This window comes from Cetorhinus maximus, chromosome 3 (genome assembly GCF_964194155.1).
Source record: "Cetorhinus maximus chromosome 3, sCetMax3.hap1.1, whole genome shotgun sequence".
In the NCBI taxonomy this organism is placed as follows: domain Eukaryota; kingdom Metazoa; phylum Chordata; class Chondrichthyes; order Lamniformes; family Cetorhinidae; genus Cetorhinus; species Cetorhinus maximus.
This window is the reverse complement of record NC_135881.1, coordinates 85,487,641-85,503,632: the sequence shown is the minus strand read 5'-3', so window position 1 is coordinate 85,503,632 and position 15,992 is coordinate 85,487,641. Positions and strand designations below refer to the sequence as shown.

Sequence of the window (15,992 nt, the reverse complement as noted above, 5' to 3'; positions counted from 1 at the left end):
TGAGGAAGGATGTTCTTGCTATACAGGAAGTGCAGCGAAGGTTTACCAGACTGGTTCCTGGGATGGCGGGACTGACATATGAGGAGAGGTTGAGTCGGTTAGGATTATATTCGCTGGAGTTCAGAAGAATGAGGGGGGGATCTCATAGAAGCCTACAAAATTCTAACAGGACTAGACAGGGTAGATGCAGGAAAGATGTTCCTGATGCTGGGGGAGTCCAGAGCCAGGGGTCACAGTCTGGGGATATGGGGTAGACCATTTCGGACTGAGATGAGGAGAAATTTCTTCATCCAGAGAGCGGTAAGCCTGTGGAATTCGCTATCATAGAAAGTAGTTGAGGCCAAAACATTGTATGTTTTCAAGAAGGGGTTCGGTATAGCTCTTGGGGCAAAAGAGATCAAAGGATATGGGGAGAAAGCGGGAGCAGGCTATTGAGTTGGATGATCAGCCATGATCGTAATGAATGGCGGAACAGGCTCAAAGAGCCGAATGGCCTACTCCTGCTCCTAGTTTCTATGAAATCTCTTCATCAGAGAGCAGTGGGGGCTGGTTCACTGAATATATTAAAGGTTGAATTAGATAGATTTTTGATTGACAAGGGAGTCAAGGGTTATGGGGGGGGGGGGGGCAGACAGGAAGGTGGAGTTGAGGCCACAACCAGATCAGCCATGATCTTATCGAATAGCAGAGGAGACACGAAGGGCCAAAATACCTATTCCTGTTTCGAAGTCCTATGTTACTAGGTCCTATGTTCTAAGGTGAAACGTAGCATAGAATCTGAATCCTAACCAGGATTTATTAAGATAAAAGTGATGGCCGAGGAGAAATGGATGATTCTGGGTGAAATTTAATGCACCCGCAGCAGCGAATTTGGAGGCGGGGGGAGGCATTTAGTCAGGCGGAAGGGTGCAGGGTGGAGACCTTGCCACCTTCCTGCCTCCGCCTGATTAAATTCGGGGCAGGAAGTCTTGTGGATGGTCTTCCCGCCTGGATGCTAATAAAGGCCCTTGAGTGTGGAGTCGTCACACGGGGAGTCCGTAAAAGCAAACCCAACAGCAGGGTTCGCAAGTTGGTAGGGAGGGGAGAGGGATCCACCGTTCATTCAGTTACTGATCAAGGGACCAATGTCAGGAAGTAGGTTGGCCCGCTGTTTGCCACCCTCTTCCAACCCCCACCCCCACCTCTCCCAGCGAGCTCCATCCTGCGCTCACCAATGGCCTGTGACCCTCAGCAATCCTAGGCCTCTGATGGGAGCATTACCAACAGCAGCCACCGCTCCCGATGGCACTGAGGGCAATGGAGAGCAGGAGGCAGGATTTCTGCCCTTGACGAAGGCTGATGCTGGACAGTTAAGTGCCTGACGAGCACTTAATTCCAGTGGGCCTTCCTAATGGAGTTGATGAGGGACTCCTGCTGGTTCTCCAGCCGGCAGGCAAGATCCACATTGTCAACATGAAATTCTGCCCTCTGGATCACGTGAAACTTGCTCCTTTAGCAGGGCACATACAAAACTTGATCAGTATTATGAAGCAGTTTTATCCTCATTAACTTGGTAACAATAATTATAAATGAAAGTTTTACACTCAATAATGGACGCAAAATAAGCATAATGCATCTCACTGATGTGAAAGAACAAGTAAAATTAGATCTTGAACTGTTTGTGTCACTTGCTGCATGTGTTATGTCAACTGAGTTTTTCCAGTCCTGAATTAAGATAGCATGTGAGATGGCCAGAAACTTTTCATCCTTTTTCCTAAAGACATTACTTAATGAACTGAACTTCCTGAATGAACATAGCAGTTGTTTTCTGATTAAGCACTGCAGAACAGAGACAAAAACAGTGGAAGATAGTAGGGTCTCAGGAAGGGAGGAGAGTCGAAAATGCAGATACATAGTACTAACTTTTTGCATGATTATAAACCAGAAAAGGAACACTTAAGGAACATGAAAATGAAATTCCAGGAGGTATAATTATTGCAGAGGAACGTGACACAATCAACTTGTCTCAAGATTTAGGTAGTGCAGTTTCCATAAAATTGCAAACATGAAGTGGTGAATACATATACAATCCTTTTTTCTTTAAAAGCATACTCAAGTTTTAAAAAAACATGTTTCTATTTGTGAAATGAGCAAACAGAAAAGGACAGTTCTTAAACAAGAGATTTGACTAATCTATTAGTCAATTTTACGAGCCCATCCTTTTGGCAATTGCGCCCTTTAAAAACATAGGCAATGCTAAAATTAAATTTAATGTACAACTGCATTGGTACAGAATATTTATTAGCATGTACAGAAATTGACACGAATTAACCTGTACACGATAATTTAAAATATTTTATATCATATTATGATAATAAACATAGCAGATTCATCTTCTCCAATGTGTAGCACATTACTATGTAATGTTTTTGGAAAATTGCACTTCATCATATCACTACCCTAGTTAAATGGTTAGTAAAACAGTAATTGCATTAAATCTGGTATCATTTTAATAAATCATAATATTCCTGGCACCACATTTGGGCCGGGAATTTCAGTGCCCGCCAGCGTTGGGCGTGTTTGGTGGCATGAGCGGACAATATGGCATGATTGGTTTCACGACGGCGTGAAACCAGTTTGCGATCGTGCGTTCTGCCCGCCAATGGTGAGCTGCGTTCTCTGCCATCGGATGACAGGAACCTCATTGTAATACATCAGCATGTCGTTATAAGGCTTGCCCGCTGGAATCGTTCCCCCCGCTGGATCGTTTGCCCACGTCGGTGGGAAAACGCGCCGATGTGTTTCGCAACAGCACATAAGCAACGGGCTTATGTCCGTCGACCTGCCGGTCTGCACTTCGCTCAGGACTTCAAGGTTTGTTTGCCTACCTTGCTTCAGCCAGCACTCATAGTCATTAGCACCAGGCTTCATAGACAGCACAACATCACTTTTAGGGGGGCTCACGGCAGGCCTCTACCTACCAGATCAGCCATATGCGGATGGCTTTTCAATGGCTGCAGGGCCAGGGCTTGCTTGGCGAAGGGGGAGAAGTGGCCTCAAGTAAGGAAAGCAGCTGCAGGACGAGGGCTGTACTGGGGAATGAGGGTAACCCAGGGTGTGTGTGGGGGCACATGTTGATCTGTGCAAGTGGCCTCAAGATGGTGAGGGCTGAGCAGGCAGTCTCCAGAGGAGATCAGGCCAGATGCACATGTGAGGGTGTGTGTGTGAGAACGGCTGGTGATGTCCCCTAAGCTGGCAGTGAGTGAGATGCCAGTGAATGTGTGAGTTTAGAGTGATGAGATGGCTGCCATACCCTGGCTGCACAGATGAGATCATTCATCCTCTATCTGCATTGAATGGCCAGCCTCTTCTGTGCAGCATTGACACTGATCACCACAGCCACTGCCTACCACACCTGGTTGGTCACACTGCTGCCAATCCTGTGGCCAGAGCGGGGGTAGAGGGCATTGCAGCAGGCCTCCTGGTATCCAAAAGGCATTCCAGTGATGCGTCACTAAACCTGGAGGCTGCAGTCTTTTTGTCTTTCGTGGACATCTTCCCTGCAGTTGTCGAGGGCTGGAAGCACTGAAATGTGCACGCAGCTGGACTTTAAATATGGCGCCTGGGTCGATGAAGCGGCGAGGTGATGGCGTGGCAGGTGAATGAGAGCCCATCAAAATGGCATGTTTCCCAGGAATTCATAACTAATGCAGCGTGTTTGCGACGATACAGTGTGAAAACCCGCCATTGCGGCCGGCGGGTAAAACGTCGATTCCCCTGCCCGCTACCACACTTAGTGCAAATCTGGGATGATTCCGCCCTAAGTGTAAACTTTACTAAACATATCAAAGCATGTGTCTTTGAATTCACTTTAAAGTATAACAAACTGTACAACAATTTAATTCATAGCATTGCTGAAAATAGAGACATGCGGTTGAAGTTTTTTTTGTCTTGCACTCATCAGGGTAGTTTACAAGAATATCAATAGTGTGGGGAATAATAATTCATACTACATGAGAAGAGAGTGCTGATTGGTTGGCAAGTGGACTCTGATTGGTAGAGGCATTGCCATGGAGAATGTACCAAGGAACAGTTCACTGCCAAACTTTCAATTAAAATTCAAACCAGGCAGGTCAACTCTGATTGGTCAGGGCATTGCCATGGAGAATGAACCTGGAAATGGCTATCCCCAAACTTTTGATCAGTTTAAAAAGGCACAATATGTGGCCATGCTCCTCCGTCTGCAAAGGACAGGGCCCTGTGTGTCAATACATGTAGCTTCAGCATTCATAATTGAGCCACACTGCAAACCCAACTGATAATCTTGAATTGGTTTTCAGTGTAATTCTTAGCACAATCAGGATTATTTAGCAAGTGTTGTCGAATCACGGAATCACATCTAATGTTGGACACTATGCTTTGAGTTTTGTAAGCATGGGCTGGTTGGGTACAGACCTCTCCCAGCAACTTCCGCTGCCATATTACCAGTCAACCTGCTCCCAGGTCAATTCCAATGAGCCAGGAAAGTTCAGCCCAATCTTCCATTAATCTGGGTATTTTCATTGGCAGTTTGCACTTTTGAAAACTGTTTGCAGAGAGTTTGTAAAGAAACAACCACAGCAGTTTTTCTTGTGTGGTTAAAATGTCAGGGTTTTGCAAATTTCTGCAAGAATTGTTGCAGAACCACAAAATATTTTGACAATGAGGACAAACATATTTGTTGTTCAAAATAGGTGAGCCTTTGAATGAAAGGGAACTAAATTGGATAGCCGCCAAAATCAGGCACAGGGATTGCAGTGTGCAATTACTCCATGCATGTTCAAAGTGATGCAGGCATCATGCAAACTTTGTGTGGCTGTTAATTATAATGATTGTGTTATTCAGGGCAGCATGTAACATGCTGCTGTATGGTGAATGGCTGCATGTCTCAGCATGGGGTTCAAATTTGTGCAAGACTAACACCACTTAAAGCTAACCTGCACTATTCAAAGCAAACTGCACCTCTTCAAGGTGAAGCACATTCTGGCTGAAACAGGGAGTGGAACTGTTTGAAGAAGCATGGAAGACCATAAGGAAGCTACAAAACTGGTACAGCAGGCCACAGAACGTGCCAATGGTTCCCGGAGGCCACACTGGGGACCCTGACGCAGGAGATGGACAGGTTAGGGGAGGTCTTCTTCCTTCAGGGAGCCAGGAGAACTCAGAAGGCAGTGGCAGCAGGTAGCCATCATGGTCAATGGCAGCAGTCTGGCCCGGGACCTGGATACAGTGCCAACAATAAAAAAGGCACCGTCAGCCCAGTCCTCCTCACTAACATCTGGGAACTTGTGCCAAAATTGGGAGAGCTGTCTCACAGACTAGTCAAGCACTGGCCTGGCATAGTCACCATCATCAAATAATACCTTATAGCCAATGTTCCAGACTCAGTCAACCATTCCACAGTATGCCCTGTCCCACCAGCAGGACAAACCGACCAGAGATGGTGGCAGTGGTATACAGTGGACATCTCAAAGCAATTTATTGCCAATGGAGTACTTTTGAAGTGTACTTGCAGCTGCAATGTAGGAAGTGCCCACAAACATAATGACGGTAATCTGTTTTTGTGTTGTTGATTGAGGGATAAATATTGGCCAAGACAATCAGGGATAACTCCCCTGCTCTTCTTAGAATTATTGCCATGGCAGCTTTTAGATCTACCTGTAGATGCCAATGAGACTTCAGTTTAACATCTAATCTAAAAGACAGGACATTCCTCTCTCAGTACTGCACTGGAGTGTCAGCCTTGGTTTTTATGCTCAAGCCCTGGAGTGGGATTTGAACCCAGGAGCTTATAACTCAGAGGCAAGAGTGCTACCAACTGAGCCACAGCTGACACACACGATATTCAGAAACAGCTAACACACTGGATAAAGCAAAGGCTATTGGCCATGACAACTTCCCACCTGCAGTACTGAGGACATGTCCAGAACCAGCTAAACCTCTAGCCAACGTATTCCCGTACAGTTAGTACACTGGCATCTACCCAATAAAGTGGAATATCATTAAGGTCCTGTCCATAAAATCCAATCCTGTAAATTATTGCCCCATCAGTCTACTCTCAATCATCAGCAAAGTGACTGAAGGTTTAATCAACAGTGATATCCAACAGCACTTACTCACAATGACCTGTGTACCGATGCTCAGTTTGGGTTCTGCCTGAGACCACTAGCTCCAAACCTCATTACAGCCCTCATCAAACACGGACAAAAGAGCTGAATTTTAGAGGGAGGGAGGGAGGTGCAAAATTGCAGTCAATGAGAATCAGGGAAAAGACTCTCCATTGGCTGAGTCATACCCTGCACAAAGGAAGATGGTTGTGGTTGTTAGAGGTCAATCATCTCAACCCCAAAAGATTGCTGGGGGCTCAGGTGCTCCTCAGGGTCATGTCCTGGGTCTAACCACCTTCATCTGCTTCATCAATGATCTTCCCTCCATCATAAGCTCAGGAATGGGGATGTTAACTGATGATTGCACAGTGTTTAGTTCTATACGCAACTCCCTTGGTAATATAGCAATCTGTGCCCACGTGCACTAATAGTTGAACAACATTCTGGTTGAGCTGATCAGTGGCAAGTAACATTCATGCAACACAAATACCAGGCAATAACCATCTCCAACAAGGAAATATATAACCATCTCCCCATGACATCCAATGGCAATACCATCGCTGAATCCCCGCCATCAAAATCCCAGGGAGTCACCATTGACCAGAAACTGAACTGGACCAGGCATATAAATACTGTGGCTACAAGAGCAGGTCAGAGGCTGGAAATTCTGCAGCAAGTAACTCACCTCCTGATTGTCAAAAGCCTGTCCACCATCTACAAAGGCACAAATAAGGAGTGTAATGGAATACTCACCAGTTGACTCTCCAACAACATTCAAGAAACTCAACACCATCCAGGCCAAAGCAGGCTGCTTGATTGGCACATCATCCATTAGCTTAAACATTCACTCCTTCTATAACCGGCGCTGCGTGTACCATCTACAAGGTGCAGCGACTCACCACGGCTCCTTCGACAGCACCTTCTAAACACATAACCTTTATCACCTAGAAGGACAAGGGCAACACCTGCAAGTTCCCTTCCAAGTTACACGCCATCATGGCTACAAAATATATTGCCGTTCCTTCAGCGTTGGTGAGTCAACATCCTAGACCTCCCTCCCTAACAGCACTGTGGGTTGACCTATAACATGAATTGCAGCAGCTCAAGGGCAATTGGGGATGGACAGCAAATGCTGGCCTTGCCAGCAACACCCACATCCCATAAACAAGCAACAAAAAAACATTTAATGGCCACATGAGTGGCCAAGGTCAGTTCCTCACGAGTGGCTAAGGTCAGTGAATTCCATATCGTTACCAACTGAGCCACTCGCGTCAAACTCCAGTCCATGCCCACCTCACTGTCTTACCATCAATCTCTATGAACAAAGACTCAAACCTCACATTCATATGCTTCACCTCACCCTCACACTCTCAACACTGCTAGAAGCCCAACACTTACATTTCACAGCTGCCACATGTTATTCAATTGTGGCTGGCACATCATCCATTACTCACACACTTTCTTATCTTATGTTGGGTAAGGTAGCCCATAATAGGGGGCAGAAGCAGCTAATCACTGGGGGTGGCGGGTTTGCAGGCAGGGTTGCATGTGCTTACTAAATGGAGGAGGTGGTGCTGAGAATAATTAAAGTGGTGGTCACTGGGGCTTTGGCCAGCAAAGTGGTTGAAACCATTGAGAATGATGATATGTTCCTGCTTAATGCATCTTCTCACATCCCACCACCCTCATCCTGCATTCTGTTATGATGTACAAGCTGCAGATGATGTAACTATGCACCTCTTGCTTTCCCCATTTCCCTTCACCCTTGTGCCTTTATACTTTCAGATATCCAAGAACAGCCATCTGGCAAGCCAGTGGTGTGGGAGGCTTAAGGTCTAGAGGGAGAACAGACTGAGGAGCAAAAAAAACATGGTCACTTGATCTGAAACTTGCAGTCTTCCACTCAGGTAAAGGCACTGCATGAACTTTAGGAGGTAGCATAGAGGCAGGATCCAAATGTGGTGATTCCCTAGACATAAGGGGACTATGCACAGGCCAGGGGGAGAAGGTTATGAGAGTGCCAGTTCCCCAGAGTACGAGGTCACACTTGAGTTCTGCTGTAGGTGACCCACATGAGGATTTTGATTGGGTGACATATCGAAAAAAGCTGATGACATGTACAATGAAATTCTTGATGCATTGGCGGGCATTCCAGAGAGCTGCAGCCAGTGTCAAGGAGCATGGAAGAGTTTGGTTCCAGCTTAATCCAGATCTTCGCATTGAGCTTAGAACCCATCCTTTCCAGGAAGGAGTGGTGGCGAACTCCACGCAACTAGTGTGGGCCTGACCTTAATGACACAGGCTGATGGCTGTTGTCTCAACTTCTAATGCAGCATAAGAAGACGGCTCCAATGTCTGGGTGCTGCAGTGGAAGTTCAGATTGAGGTCATAAAATCTCATTTTGGTGCCATGCAAACCCATCTTGCTGCCATGCAGGCTCAGAGTTCTGCTATCATGTCTGCGGACACCAGTGTTTCAGGGTAACAGAACAATCGGTCCTCCAACAGATTACTTGGATAACTGAAGAGCGCCCCCTACCCCTCCTGCCACCCCCACCCCCTCAAACTGGGGAGTGGAAGTAGTGGCTCTGTGATGTATGAATCTGATGTCCTCTCTTAGAATAATCTTAGAAAAATCACAGAATCGTTACAGCACAAAAGGAGGCCATTCAGCCCATTGTGTCTGTGCAAGCTCTCTTCAAGAGCAATTCATCTATTGCCATTCCCTGCTTTTTCCCCGTAGCTCTGAATTTTTTTCCTGCTCAGGCAATGTTCCAATTCTCTTTTGAAAGTCATTATTGGCTCTGCCTCCACCACACTCAGGCAGTGCATTCCAGATCCTAACCACTCGCTACATAAAAAAAGTCTTTTTTCATGTTACCATTGCTTCTTTTGCCAGTAACTTCAATCCTACTGCCACTCCACCAGTGCATTTGCTTTTGCCCGTAGCCAGCCTGTCCAGGCTACTGCTGCCTGTATTCGATGATGCAGTCTGAAGCTGGATCCTCAAGGCCCAGAGCTGCCTGTGATGTCCTGCAAGGCCATCTGCAGTCTCCCTAACTGAGATTCAGCCATGCTGCTGCCACTAGGGTAGCATTGCGTAGGAGCGCTAGGCCAGGCAAAGACATTGTCAGAGAGGCACTAAGGGACTGCACAAGGGTGATTGTTGACTAGTGTATGTAATATTTGATGTTTAGCTGGATATAGTTGGTATGGAGTGGTTACTTTGTGGGGGCTTTTACCAAGAGGTGCTGTGGTGGTCTGTAATAGACAGACAGTAAGATGTGGAATGATTAAACAATGAGGATCTGGGATTTTATTCAAAGGAACCTGAATTGAATGATGTGCTCTCAGACTTGTCTGGAAGGTTGATCTATCAGTTTTATCCACTCCTCCTCCTCCAATTCTAACTCCTGCTGAGGCATTCACCACATCCATGATGTGCCCTCATGATGGTCAGATGATGGAAGATGCAGCACTACACCATGAACTGGGACACACACTCTGCCGGCACTGAATAAAGTGCAAAAATGGACAAATTGGTGAGAGTAGGAATTTTTGGTAAGTGTTGGTGAGTATTTCTCAAATTGAAATTTAGTTTAACATTTGAAGTAGAATTTAAAAACTGTAAAAGAAACTGCAAGCTAGTTAACAGAAACTGCCTGTCAGTGGCAGTTAAAAGTCAATTTGCTGGAAGTGATTGCCTGAATAAATGATTTATGACTGTTTGCAGGAATGTGAGTGTGCTCTTGTAACTTGGGTGTGGCTCAAAAAGGCATATAAACAATATCAGCTGAAGTTCATAGCACCCTCGCCTTTGAATCAGAGGGTTGTGGGTTCATGTCCCGCTCCCGGAAAACCAAGAACTGTGATTGTACTCAAAGAGTTGCAATCTGTGACTGTTGATAACTCGAAAGAGTATAAATAGAGTGCATAAGTTGGGAATTTGGTGAAATTGGGTGCAGAGTGGAAGGATGTGCCACTTTTTGCTCCCAATACCTGTTGTGGTTTATGTAAGCTTGAATCAAGAAGTATTTACAAACACATGAATTAGGAACAAGAGCAGGCCATTCGGATCCTCGAGTTTGTTTGCCATATAATCTGATTGTGGCTTCAATTCTACTTTCCTGCCTACTCCCCACAACCTTTGACTCCTTAACTCAGCCTTAAAAATACTGAATGACCCAGCCTGCACTGCTTTCTGGGGGAAGAGAATTCCACAGACTAACGACCCTCTGAGAGAAAAATTTCTCCTCATCTGTCTTAAATGGGAGACCCCTTATTTTTAAACTGTGTCCCCTAGTTCTAGTCTCTCCCATAAGGGGAAGCATAATGTTCAAAAGGGAGAAACGAGGAACAGCTACTCAGAATCTAGATTAGGTAAGGCTGGCTTCAACGCAATAAAATAGAAAGTGTCCACAGTAAACTGAGCAAACCTCTTAATGGGTGAAATGATAGAATATCAGCAAGAGGTGTTCAAAAAGGAATTTAATATTATACAGAACCAGTTTATAGGCCTAAGCAGCAAGAGCTCTACATCAAAAATGAAAGAGCCATGGACAACTAAAAAGACATGCATCTAAAAGAAAAAGCACTGAAAATTGTGAAAAAAAAGCACAACTCATGGGGAACAGGAAAGATACAAACAAGAGCAAAGGATAACAAAATAAATAATAAACACTTCAAAAAGGGAGAATGAAAGCGATATCAAAATCAACACAAAGAAATCAAAATGAGAAAAAAAGAGGGCGATCAGGAGCAATCTGGGCCTATTACAAATAGATCACACTGATATTGTCCAGGGGAATAAGGAAATGGCAGACATGTTGAATAATTATTTTGCCTCAGTGTTTACAGTTGAGGAAGTGCACGCCAGACATCCCAAGGAAACTAATATTGAGTCAGGAACAGCAACTCACTGAAATTAACGTTATCAAAACAACAGTAATAAAGAAAATAATGGCCATAAAGAGCGATAAATCCCAAGGGCCAGATTATTTCCATCCCAGGATTTTAATGAAAGTAGGTGGAAACATTGCAGATGGCTTAAGTTTAACCTTCCAAAGTGCTCTTGACTTTAGGAACCAGGCCTTCGGATTGGAAAATTGTGCATGTCATTCCGTTATTTAAGAAAGGTGAGAGCAGAAAATCTGGGAACTATAGATCAGTTAGCTGATCATCCGTTGTCAGGAAATTATTAAACTCCATAATTATGGATAACATGACGGAATATCTTAAAAATTTTCAGCTGGTCAGCGAGAGTCAACATACATTTGTAAAGGATAACTCATGCCTACGAACCTGACTGCCGTTTATGAAGAGGTGAATAAAGTAGTGTAGAGGGATATTTCTAAGGATGTTATTTATTTGGACTGAGAATGATAAAATCCCTCATAAGAGACTTTGAGCTAAAGTTGAAGCTCATGAAAGTGAAGTTAACCTATTGGCCTGATGAGGAAATTGGCTGAGTGGAAGGAGAGACAACGAGTAGGGATAAAGAGCAGGTACTCTAATTGGTAGGATGTGGCGAGTGGGGCAAAAATTTAATGCCGTCCCCACGGCGAGTTTGGTGTTGGGGCAATTAATCAGGCAAAAAGATGCCAGCATTCATCCAGCAGCAGGTAGGGGGCTCACCATGTGGGGAGCCTGAAAAGCAAACCCTGCACTGTTTGCATGCAGGCTTCTGGGGGAGGATCCCTTGTTGTCAGTCACTCAGCGCCTGATCAAGGGACCCAGCATCAGGAAAAGGGGCCACTGAGAACAATCCTTCTGCCCTTGCTTCTGACACCCCTGTCCTGTGGCCCCCCCACCCCATAACCCTCCTGCCATCATTCAATCACCAGTGCCTGGGTTTATGGCAATCCTGGGCCTCAGGTGGGTATAGCACTGGCAGCAGCCACTACCTCTCCAGTGGTGCTGCCAAGCAATGAAGAGCTGCCAGCCTCTTATTGGTTCTTGACCATGGGGAAAGCCCGCAGCTGCTGATTGGCACTTAATGTGTTGGGCCTCCCCAAAAACAGGCTTTCATCTTACCCATCTGAGTTGGCCCCCAGCTCAGGCTTTAGAGAGGAAAGCACAATGATCAAATTCATAACATGATCAACACAAGACCCCCCAATCTTTCAAAAATATATTAATATTTCTGATGTATGCTTCATGTCATATTCCCATGTTGAAATATTTTTGCAAGCAGAGTTAACAAAATACCAACCACAGCATTTTGTTGATAATATTCCAGTGAAAGAACAGGCAATAAAACTGTAGGTAATTTGAAAAAGCAAGTTCCCAAGTTTGATTTGTGTTGAAGGAAGTTTGGTAAGGCTGACGAAAACCACTGAAGAGCTCAATATTAGCATATGACGACTTGTTAAGACTACAGAAGATAGACTGTACTATTTAGAGGACCTACATTCAGGCATCGATTCACCATGTTCAGTAACATCAGGTACCGTGTTAGTCAAATCACACTCTGGTGACATTCCTGGCTGGTTGGTAATCTCAATGTCTGGAGAAGGTGGGTATGGTGGGGGAGGAGGAATCGTTAACTGGGGTGGACTACGTGGTTTGCCTGACACTGGCGATGCACCTCTTGGAGGCTTAAGTGGCACCTGACGTCCAGCATTACCTAGATAGGGGATTAAGTAGGGTAATAAGTATGTCTGGGGTATATAATTGAAAGCCTCTAGCAATCCGTTACAACATTTCAACACAAACTGAGGAAAAGAAACAAAGACAGTATTAACTAAATATAATATAACCGAAGCTCTCAGCAACATGATCTGAATATTAGCAACAATATAGGATTGGTACAGTTTTATAACAATGATTTAATTGCAGATATGTTCCAAACCAGTCATGCTATGAGCTATTCTTTCAAGAAAAATCCATTCTGTCTGACATTTACTTATTAATTGAAGGCAGAGAGAAACGTCTAGTTACAGTCTTGCCTGCAGTCCCCAATCTCAGTGTAGTTTACAGATGAGGTGCATAATGTATCCCGCTCTAAACTCCTGCCCAGTGGCCACCTGTACTGTTCCAGTGAATCTCAATATAAACTTGAGGAACAGCATCCCAGCTTTTGATTAGATCCTCTACAACAGGCTTGTCCAACATACAAAGCCCCTGTATGGGCCCCAGCCAGTTTTCAAAATTCCAGTCAGACAGGTGAGTTTCAATGGAAGACTCTGCATGGAGCTACCCTCCAATCAGAGACTGTTTCTCTCCCATGTTTGTTCAGCAGCAAATGAGGGAGAAACAGTCTCTGACTGGAGGAGCAGCGAACACCGGCATTGCTGAGTGTGATGAGGACTGCCAGGCCAGGGAAGTGAAGGTACATCCATGCGAGAGTCCGGGGAACCAGGTACATCAGTGCTGGATCCTGGAGAGTCAGGTACGTCAGTGCTGGTTCCCAGGGAGTCAGGTACGTCGCTGCTGGTGCCCAGGGTGTCAGGTACGTCAGTGCTGGTTCCCAGGGAGTCAGGTACGTCAGTGCTGGTTCCCAGGGTGTCAGGTACGTCAGTGCTGGTGCCCAGGGAGTCAGGTACATTGGTGCTGGTGCCCAGGGAGTCAGGTACGTCGCTGCTGGTGCCCAGGGAGTCAGGTACGTTGGTGCTGGTTCCCAGGGTGTCAGGTACGTCAGTGCTGGTGCCCAGGGAGTCAGGTACATTGGTGCTGGTTCCCAGGGAGTCAGGTACGTTGGTGCTGGTTCCCAGGGAGTCAGGTACGTTGGTGCTGGTGCCCAGGGAGTCAGGTACATTGGTGCTGGTTCCCATGGAGTCAGGTACGTTGGTGCTGGTTCCCAGGGAGTCAGGTACGTTGGTGCTGGTTCCCAGGGAGTCAGGTACGTTGGTGCTGGTTCCCAGGGAGTCAGGTACGTTGGTGCTGGTGCCCAGGGAGTCAGGTACGTCAGTGCTGGTGCCCAGGGAGTCAGGTACGTCAGTGCTGGTGCCCAGGGAGTCAGGTACGTCAGTGCTGGTTCCCAGGGTGTCAGGTACGTCAGTGCTGGTGCCCAGGGAGTCAGGTACGTTGGTGCTGGTGCCCAGGGAGTCAGGTACGTCAGTGCTGGTTCCCAGGGTGTCAGGTACGTCAGTGCTGGTGCCCAGGGAGTCAGGTACGTTGGTGCTGGTTCCCAGGGTGTCAGGTACGTCAGTGCTGGTGCCCAGGGAGTCAGGTACGTTGGTGCTGGTTCCCAGGGAGTCAGGTACGTTGGTGCTGGTGCCCAGGGTGTCAGGTACGTCAGTGCTGGTGCCCAGGGAGTCAGGTACGTTGGTGCTGGTTCCCAGGGAGTCAGGTACGTTGGTGCTGGTTCCCAGGGTGTCAGGTACATCAGTGCTAGAGCCCGGGGAGCCAGTTACGTTGGTCCTATAGAGAGTGAAATTTTGGTGGCCCTTCTATGACTCTATATGGGATTAGAATAGTTAGGTATTTGTTTGACCGGCGCAGACTCGAACAGCCATTTTTTGTGCTGAAGATCTCTATGACTCTATTACTCTCTATGACTCTATTACTCGAGGCACGTGCAGGCTCCATGGGCCCAGGGAAGTGCAGGCGAAGTTTTGATGGCCCAGGAGGGCAAAGTCAAATGAGAGGGTGTGTCTGTGAGTGTTGGGGGGACTGGAATGAGAGAATAAGTATGTGGGTGAGTGTGAGGGTATGACTGAGTAAATGTATGTGGGAGTGAGAGTGTTTGTGTGTGTGTGTGTCGCTGGGGGAGTGAGAGAGTGTGTCTGTGAGTGCAGGGGGAATGAGAGAGTGAATGAATTGCAAAGTTGCACAACCCTCTGAAAGAAAAAAATTCTCCTCATCTCTGTCCTAAAAGGGTTACCCCTAATTTGAAAACAGTGTCCCCTTGTTCTGGACTCACCCACAAGAGGAAACATCCTTTCAACATCCACCTTGTCAAGGCCTTTCAGGAGCTTGTATACTTTAATCAAATCACCCCTCACTCTTCTAAACTCCAGTGGAAACAAGCTCAGTCTGTCCAACCTTTCCTCATAAGACAACCCACTCATTCCAGGTACCAATCTAGTGAACCTCTTCTGAACAGCCTACAACATATTTACATCCTTCCTTAAATAAGGAGACCAAAACTGCACACAATATTCGAGGTGCGGTCTCACCAATGCCCTATATAACTGAAGCATAACATCTTTACTTTTATGTTCAACCCTCTCGTAGTAAAGGATAGCATTCTATTCGCCTTCTTAATTACTTGTCAATGATGCCGGAGCTGGCCAAGGGGGTGAGATCTGGTTGCCTGGACTGAGTGCCTTGCGGCCTGAGGGCCGTGACTCAGATATGCCCCGCAAGATGTTCCTCAACTGGGGTTGGCCAGGTTGCAATGGCGTTGCAGGTAGAGAGTAGACTAAACAAGGCTTCTCTGTCCTTTCAGGAAAGGACAGTCAGAACCAGTCAGAGAAGTCACGTACAGGCGGAGGCCCATCCAACCTGTTGCTGCTGACCAGATTCGAGCAGCACGTCCCTGAGCTGGAGAGCCGGCACGCTCCATGTGCAACTGGTTGTGGAGAAGCAGGGGTGCCAGGCAAAGCTAAGAACGCAGTTTGTCATGGCAGAGGTGACAGTTTCAGATTATGCAACCATTCTAGTGTAGTCTCTTCATTGATTGGAGCCTCAAACCTGGAGTTCCCCATTGATCATTGAAAGACAATGACATCATGATGCAGATCTCCATTGTCTAACCAGGGTGCCTGGCATGCACGGTGACAGTGTGATGAATTTGACTAATGACGTGTCCTTGTTCTCCCTTTTAGATTTGCCAGCAGGCGTTCGCTCTCTGGACCCCGAAGGGCCATCCCTGACACCGGTGGACCACCGGGCTTCACACCCAGTCTCTGGCCCAGGCACTAGT

General features: G+C 46.4%; 1 protein-coding gene across 4 annotated transcripts in view; it reads right to left on the bottom strand.

Annotated features, from left to right (window-relative positions):
* The window catches only part of cobl (cordon-bleu WH2 repeat protein), a 536,382-nt gene that overhangs the window by 158,503 nt on the left and 361,887 nt on the right, over nt 1–15,992 (bottom strand). For 3 of the 4 annotated variants that reach the window (XM_078538619.1, XM_078538620.1, XM_078538621.1), the window contains one exon: nt 12,534–12,749. The exons of the other annotated variant lie outside the window; for it this stretch is intronic. In XM_078538619.1, coding sequence (XP_078394745.1) covers nt 12,534–12,749 — 216 coding nt within the window. The remainder of the gene's footprint in view (nt 1–12,533; nt 12,750–15,992) is intronic. 4 annotated transcript variants of the gene reach the window in all.